Here is an 8,739-nt window from a genome sequence, read left to right on the forward strand (position 1 = left end):
TTTGAAATGAAATTCGACTCTTTTTCCTTGTCGTCCTTTTTCAAAGATGCTTGGTAAAGATCGACTAGGTGCCTTGGGGTACGACAGGTACGTGACCAATGGCCCTTTCCACCACAACGGAAACACTTATCCTCTGTTGATTTATTCTGCCCGATATTTCTTTTTTTGTCCCACTTCTGGTGAGATCCTCTCTTTTGAATATAATTCATTTTCCTTCCATAGTTTTTCTTGTTATTAAAACCTTGCCATTTACCTCTTCTGGGTAATTTGCCGCATTTACTTCAGGAAATGGGGCGGCGCCAGCTAAGCGCGCTTCATGATTTTTCAAGAGCAACTCATTGTTGCGTTCAGCAACAAGAAGGCAAGAAATTAACTTAGATTTTAAACCCTCTTTCTCGATACTGTTGCTGCAGGAGCACATTCGAGACATGGAAAGTTGAGAAAGTTTTCTCCAACATATCATGATCAGTTATCTTTTCCCCACATAATTTCATTCGTGAGGGGGTTCGAAACATTGCAGAATTATATTCATTTATAGATTTAAAATCTTGTAAACGCAAGTGCGTCCATTCATATCGGGCTTGAGGAAGTATTACCATTTTTTTATGATTATACCTTTCTTCAAGGTCTTTCCAAAGATTTGCAGGATCTTTTAATGTGAGATATTCATTTTTCAATCCTTCGTCAAGATGACGACGAAGAAAAATCATGGCTTTGGCTTTATCATTCTGGGATGCATTATTTTCAGCCTTAATGATATCTCCAAGATCCATTGAATCAAAATGAATTTCAGCATCTAGTATCCATAATAAATAATTGTTTCCAAATATATCAAGAGCATTGAATTTAAGATGAGAAAGCTTTGACATAATGAAAATTTGTTACCTGAGTCTTCCTAAAAATTTGATCAGAGTCTCGTGCTGATAACGTGTTGTAGAATAACTAAAATAAATAAGGAAGAGGTAACAAATATAAAATATGAAATATAACTTGATAGCTCTAATAGTAATGTTTACTAGAATTACTATATTAATAGATATATTTAATAATATTGTAATAAAGTATAAGAGGGAGAGAGAATGAAGATTATTTTATTGTTATAATTGTGTGTTACGTAATGAAGTTTAACCTCTATATATACATGTAAGGAGGCTACCTTTTTTCCACTATTATTAAATACAAAGACTTTGGTAACAATGAACTTCAGTATGAAAAAAGTAAGCCATCCATGGTTATTCATTGTTGTTCTTATGGTAACAATTTTGTGTTATTGTCTACTTAGTATTACTCAAATAAATTATGCCAAGAAGTCAAATTTTCTTTTTTTATTAGATGGGTCAACCATAAAGATCACATAGCCTAAAATAGTTAAAAACTTAAAATGATTACATCGTTATAAGTTATAACTTCATAGGATTTGTACATATAGAAAAAAAATTATTGCATGCTTATAACGCATTTAAGGAGATTGTGATCTATCAGTTAATAAGGTGATTATTTTGAATAATAAAAAACAAAAAACTAGAATCGGCGGATAGAGCACATTGCACCTAAATACTCCATCAGCATGCAATAATTTTTCAGCATGAAGCATATTATGCAGATTAAGTCTAGTTTGTTTCATAATTTGACACCATAAGGCATATAAAACCATGCCAATTCTAACTTGCCCTAATTAAAGGGAATCAAGCATAGGAGAATTGTTCTTCTGAATTTGCATGGTGACATTTGGGTCCATTGGCCTTGTTTTGAGGAAATCTGAGTACCATTTAGCAGAGAGTTTGGGTTGCCTACTCAAGCTTGGATCCTTCAAGTCAACGAAATATAGGCCATAGCTGAACTCATATCCACTCAGTAACTCAAATGCATCCAAGAAGGACCATACAAAATACCCTTTTACATTTAAGCCACTCCTTCAAATATGTTTGTCAAGGAAAATTGTCAATTAGCTTTCATTAATCAATTGATAAAGTAGTTTAAATTCAAGCAGAGAAGTACCTCACTGAATCAAGCATGCAACCAATGTATTCTTGCAAGTACTTCACCCTTGGCCAGTCATCCAGCGACGAGTTGCGCGGCGTTTGTTGTCCTGCAAAGGTTGTCTTTAGGCTTTAAAATTTGTAAAGAAATTTGATCTTTAGGGTGCGTTTGGTTTGTATTTTTATTTTCTGTTTTTAAATTTTTATAAAAAGAAAACTGAAGATAGTGAAAATAAAAACAGAAAATGATAATGTAAAGGTAACGCACCCTTAACTTAATCATAAAAAGAATGTATATGCTCAATTGTTCTCGCTTTAAGAAAGAGAGAATTGTACCGTTTTCGTGTATGTAAAGCGGAAAATTGCCATAAGTGTTCTTGAATGAGTCCAGCACCCCTTGCAAACTCCAGGGTGTGATTGGAACCTAATTTCAATTAGCTGTTAGTGCAAACAAATAAGATCCTAATTTAAAAAATAAAAAAAGAAAAGAAAAGAAAAGAAAAGAAAGAGTAGTTCCATGTTCCTGGTTCCTACTAAATTCTTACCTCCTCAAAAGGTGTTCCATCAGGAACTGCCACAACCAAAGAACATTAGTTAGCTAAAGAAACTAACAAATTATACAAATCTTCAGGAACGTGCTGACTTACACCTAAGTATAGAACTAAAGACTGTATGCTGATTTTAATTTCATGATTAATGTAGAAAAACTAATCCATAAATCAGTTTCAGAAACTAAAGTTATAAATTGTTGCCTAATATATATATACATGAGACAGTTTGTAACATTAACATACATATAAGATCGGCTGCCATGTCTGCCATGTAATCTCTATGATCCATTTGCACATTATTCTTGACAAGAAATGAGTAATAAAAGTTTATTCCTAGAAAGTCCATTGAGTCCTTAACCAGATTCGATTCCTTTTTCGTGAAGGAAGGAAGCCTCGAGCGCACGATCTTTTTCATTGTTTCAGGATAGTCCCCAAATATAAAGGGATGTAGATACCTGTAATAACAGATCATACACAAAATCTAATGTAGTAGCAAAGCACCTAATGTAACAATTAATGTAATATTAAAAACTATGAACTTTGTGATATATATAATTAACTAGCTGGTCTAGGATTGTAAGTTTGTAACTTACCACCCATGATAGAAATCTTGAACTCTTTGTGTAGCAGTGATATCTTCACTACTATTTGTTTGTGGAGCAAGACCAACAGTAAGGATATTAAACCCAACAAACCCATTCTGCATCCCCTGCATTTAACACAAATCAAATGAAGATTAGCATTTTGTAGATTTATATGAAGATTAGCATTTTGAAGCATTTACTTCCAACTTTCAAATAATAGAGTAAACTATTATTTTTTACTATGAAAGATTTGAGCGCCGACAGTTTTAACTATGAAAGATATAAATTAACTTGATACTCATAAAAGATTGGTTTAATTAGACAAAACTAGCCAAAGAACTATCCATTTTTTAAAATTTTGTCGAACTAATCTAATCTTTAAAGGTTATCGAGTTAGTTTGTATCTTTCCTGGCTAGAATTGGCAATAGTTTACCCCGGAGAGAATCTCTAAGGCTAATGAAAGAACAAAGCAGAAGGGTGAATGTGGCACATGATAAGCATTTTTAGTACCTTATACTTGTTCCTATACAATCTGGAAGCTGATCCATGTGCTAACAATATATTATGAGTTACCAAATATGGCTCAGTTGAGGAATTTCCTTTAGAGCAGTTAAAGTAAAGGGAAGGAGAACAATGTTGTGGGGGCAACATTCCTAAATCATAGCCGAAAATCGCAAACACATTAGCTTCATTCACTGTGGTCCAATACTTTACTCTGTCACCGAATTCTCTGAAGCACACATCTGCATATTCTGTGAAGTCTTTCCTACAAGCACACATCCTTAGATACATTAACTGATCCAACAATACCATTAACTAGATGGCGACATTGTTATAGAGATATGATCACATCAAGTTTGTGAAGCATACACAATTCTCCGGCTGACCCATCCGCCGTATTCATCCTCCAGTTTTTGTGGAAGGTCCCAGTGGTGTAATGTCACATGTGGTTGAATTCCTACAAGTTGAAGCAAACATCATAAAAAATGTATATATCAGCATTCAGCATATAACTTGAAAGTTTGAAGAAAATCTCTTAGGAATTAATCAAACTATAAATATTGTGAAATCAAGCCTTGAGAATAACCATGGCTTATGAGTTCATTGATAAGGTTGTTGTAATACTGCAATCCCTTGGGATTGATTTCTCCTCTTCCATCTGGTAACACATAAACATGATGATCAAAATCAAATATAGCATTAATTCCGAGTTCATTGAAAAATTAATGTATTCAAATTAGTGGACGGAGCAGAGTGGAGATATATCATATATCCTCCCTAATCAAACAAAATCCATGTCAATCACAGAAAACTTTTGACATTATTTTAGTTTTAGACATTAATTGAAGAATATCTGATAGACAAAAGTATAGTGACCTTACCAGGAATAAGTCTTGACCAAGATATGGAAAGTCTATAGGCATCTAAGCCCATGTTAGCCATGAGTTGAACATCTTCCTGGAAATTCAATTCATGAATTCAAATCAAAACTCATATATTCTTCATCTGCACGTGTGTGCCATAGTTCTGTTACTCCATAAAGAGATATATACCTTGTACTTATGATATTGATCACAAGTAATGTCTCCATCACCATCATACAAATTCCCTGAAAATATATTATAGTACACAATAAATAACTAACAAAATATTATCGAAGAAATGACCCATGTTATGATTATGACTATTATATATGTTTCTAAGGACAGTACCATTATCAGAATGGGCAAAAGTATCCCATATGCTAGGCTTTCTTCCATCTTCATTTGCTGCACCTTCAACCTTTAATTTTCACACACAATTATAAATACGTGCATGCAGGTGAAAAATTTAGAAACATCAACAGCTTTCTGGAATCACAAGGGAGAAGAAAAGAACCTGATAAGCTGAAGTTGATGCACCAAAAACAAATTCAGTTGGAAATTCATCTTTGCTCAAGGTATAAACACATGAAGGGAGGACCAGCAGTGCTACAAGAACCTCTGCACATAGTAATAACAACTCTACCTTATCCTTCATGATTATCAAAGGAGATTAAGATTCTTATTGCTGGTTTCTTCAACGGTGTTTTTTTTTTTTTTCGCTACACATATTTTGTTGCATTATTTATTTATTCTTATTAGCATCTTAATTACTAAAGGTCAACGTCGTTAAGTGCCTTTTGTTGGTCCCTCCCAATACATATATAAGCTTACATTAATATCTTATTTTTGGAGTAGCTACGTAGATTTCAAGTTTTCTATTGATGCTACGTGTTCATTAGTCTTTGTTCCATGGGCCATGGCTATGATAGTAGAATAAATAATTTAAAAAATTATTCTTATTTGTTCTCCTTAAAAAAAAAAGTGACTTTGTATTTGACCCACGGACGGACCCAATAACAACAATGAGAGGTATTGGGCCTCATTGTGTTTTTTATTTTTATTTTTAAAAAAAATAATTATATATAATATGTCTTTATTTTAAATTTTAAATAATTCTACTATAAATAAATTAAATTTAATTGATTAAAGTCTCAAATTAATTTTTTTATTTCTTTATTATTTTAATTATTATTTAACTTAATTAAATTTAATCTTTTTGTCGTCACTCCTTTATTTCCTTAAACCCTCTTCTTATTTTTATATTTTCAACCTTCTTTTTCTTTTTTTATCTAGTGGTCATCTTCTCTTCATCAATCAAAAGGTAAATTTCAAATTGTCCATGTTTTTTTATATAGCTCTTTATGACTCTATGTATCTTCCAATTTCATTGTTTCTCTTTTTGATATTTTTAATTACAAATTTTAATTCAAACAATTATAATTTAGGTATTAATCTAATATTTTATTCTCTTCATGACTTTATATACTTTATTTTATTCTCAATTTATTCATTTTTATTGCTTATTTTTTATTCTATTATATGTATCTATGTTGCATATAAAATTTTAAAATGAATTGATTAATTTACTAATTTAGAATATATTTTTTATTTTTAAAAATAATAATGAAAAATATTGTAATTACAAGACATAATTAAACAAATGCATAAAATCTTTCATCTAACATTATATCAAAATTAAATTAAAAAATATATAACAAATTTAATTATTTTAAAAAGAAAGAAAAAATTATAAATTAAGTTTTTATTATTTTATATAAACATACTTTTCATATGCAGATTTAATTTTTCTAGTATTTATATATAATGTTAATTTTAAATTAATAAATACTAGTGTATCGTTAAGCGCTAATATGCCAATTGATTCAATCTTTTATTATTAAATGTGCATAAAAAAAATTAGTTAGGATACTAAGTTATCTATAATTTAATTAAAATAATTAAGTTTAAGTTTTAGAAATCAAATAAGTGGAACCTATGGTTGGAAAGGAATAGGCAGATTTTTCAGCACACAAGCAAAGGAGTTGACGAAATTATCAACATGTCTTCGAATAGTGTTAACGAGTGGAGCGGTGGAGATCCCTTTAGTCAGGGATGGCTCCAAGTACAGTGGTGTGAGGACAAGCGCCCCCATTACAATTTAGAATTTTTTTTAGTAGTATATAATAATAATAATATTTATTTGCCCCCATTAGATTATTAAATTTAATCCTACAATAATTTTTTACTCAACTTTTGGTACTTAATCGTCAATTTAAAAATTTTATATTAGATATTCGTTAGAATGATCAATTCTCATATTTAAACGAAATTAGTACGAAATTAATGTTCTTTTTTAAAAAGTAACTCAAAAAATATTATTTATCTTCTTTTCAAATTAGCTTTAATTTTTGCGTAGCAACTATATTAATTGAAGGAACTTTTTTAACTATAAATATCAATAAGAGTCGGCTTCTAATTGTGTTGGGAAGTGAATTTTTAAATAATTGTTTAGTAATATATATGAAAAGAGAGAAATTTTGATGGTAGTGTTAAGAGAAAAATTACTTAATTTTTTAAAAATATGAAACCTAAAAGTAGAATTTTAAATTATATATTATTATTTAAATTACTATTTTAGTGTTTTAATTTGTATATTAGATATTTTGAAGGCTAATCATATTTTACAATAATAAAATATAATCATAACAATAATCATATTATATGTACATAAAAAATAATTATTTGTATAAAATATAAAATACACATTGAAAATAAGTTATACAATAAATGTATTTATACATAAATATATAGTGGTTAATAGATAATTTAATATTTAATTTTTATATACACATATTGTTTTTATTATAAAAATTATTATCATGTTATATAAATTTTGTCCCCACTATTAAAATTTTCTGGATCCGTCACTGCCTTTAGTTGTTGATGGCTATGCCGGAGATGACAACGGGGACGGATTTGTGTTGTTGTAATTCTTGTTAAGTTTTTTTGTTTTTAGTTTGGGTGATTCTGGTTGCTCCACTTCTATTGTGTTGAGCTATTCGCTTAAAAAAAAAGTATTTACTAACTCTTTTTAATTTTTATATCTTTATATAATTAATAATGTTCAACAAAATTTATTTTAATATATAAATTTTTATCCCCATTTTTAAAATTTTTTGAATTCGTTACTGATTTGACCATTTTTGTTGCTTGGATTGATAGGTGTTAAAAACTAGGTATAGTTACACTGACAAAAAAAACTAGGTACATTTACTTACATTATATGTGTATTTGGATAAGTTAAGCTCAAGACAAGTCTTTGAAATTGGTACCGTATACTAAAATCATTTCTAAGATTTTAATTGCATTAATGATATTTTTAAAATTCAAAGGTGGAGCTAGTATAAAATTTGAGGAGAGACCGAAGTTTAATTTTTGAATATAAAGAAATTAGAATAAAAAAAATTTTGAGGAAGCACGTTGGAAGGAGAAAAATATGTTCTATCTTTTTGAAAGTTCATTTTTTTGTTTGGCTAATTTTTCTTTTTATAAACGCAGAAGTGATAATGTACTCAAAATCGGATTTACAAGAAGCAACAATTCTTAACTTCTGCATTTTACTAATGGTCTTTTAGTCATTGACACTCAATATTTATTTATTTTTTACTAAATTTATCTTTTATACATGTTATTGTATTATTTATAAAATTCTTATTATTTCTCTTTATATGAGCTCTTTTTTCTATTATTTACTATTTTTATTTTTTATTAACTTTTGTTTGATTATATAAAAAATATATAAAAATATCAACAAAATTAAACAAGCATAAAAAATAATATTATAGTTTAATGTCATGCCTTTTTTAGTAATTATCTATCTAAAAGTGATTTTAACTAATATTATTCAAACAATAGTTATTTTATCAAAATCAATTTTGATATAGAGTTGCCAAACATAAATCATATTGACACAAACTTACTTCTACCCAAAACCAATTCTATAAATCACTTTCATTCAAACTCCTGTTTGACAAACGACAATCCAAACACACACTAGGTCCCTGAATATTTCGATTTTGGACTAATTAGCCCTTGAAAAAAAAATCTAGTCTTTTAGGATAGTAAACGGTAGATAGATTATGCCATTTTATCAATTTATCACGTAAAACTTAACAATTGTGCTTATATGTACCGTTAACTACTGTAACATGCCTATTTATAAAAGATTGTCATGTAGATAACATCTTTTGGAGTAAAACT

The 8,739-nt window shown here is 29.2% G+C and overlaps 1 protein-coding gene across 1 annotated transcript; it reads right to left on the minus strand.

Moving 5' to 3' along the window:
• Positions 1-1,297: 1,297 nt before the first annotated feature.
• Positions 1,298-5,209, minus strand: LOC107484980 (beta-glucosidase 10). Its single transcript, XM_016105520.3, has 13 exons — positions 4,994-5,209; positions 4,828-4,897; positions 4,669-4,724; positions 4,498-4,573; positions 4,203-4,274; positions 3,986-4,073; positions 3,626-3,881; positions 3,124-3,239; positions 2,774-2,985; positions 2,525-2,550; positions 2,316-2,403; positions 1,999-2,089; positions 1,298-1,913 (listed from the first exon to the last, which is right to left on the minus strand). Exons 1-13 carry the CDS (start codon positions 5,132-5,134, stop codon positions 1,676-1,678), a joined length of 1,530 nt encoding a protein of 509 aa, XP_015961006.1. The 5' UTR covers positions 5,135-5,209; the 3' UTR covers positions 1,298-1,675.
• Positions 5,210-8,739: the final 3,530 nt, after the last annotated feature.

The sequence above is a fragment of the Arachis duranensis genome, chromosome 4, assembly GCF_000817695.3.
Source record: "Arachis duranensis cultivar V14167 chromosome 4, aradu.V14167.gnm2.J7QH, whole genome shotgun sequence".
Lineage (NCBI taxonomy): Eukaryota > Viridiplantae > Streptophyta > Magnoliopsida > Fabales > Fabaceae > Arachis > Arachis duranensis.

Excerpts from the sequence above, each read along its gene's own strand:
- LOC107484980 (XM_016105520.3), bottom strand. The coding sequence starts at position 5,134 with ATGAAGGATAAGGTAGAGTTGTTATTACTATGTGCAGAGGTTCTTGTA. Across the intron at positions 4,725-4,827 it reads TTTTGCCCATTCTGATAATG|GGAATTTGTATGATGGTGAT; the intron begins GTACTGTCCTTA and ends ATATATTTTCAG. Across the intron at positions 2,404-2,524 it reads ATGGAACACCTTTTGAGGAG|GTTCCAATCACACCCTGGAG; the intron begins GTAAGAATTTAG and ends AATTGAAATTAG.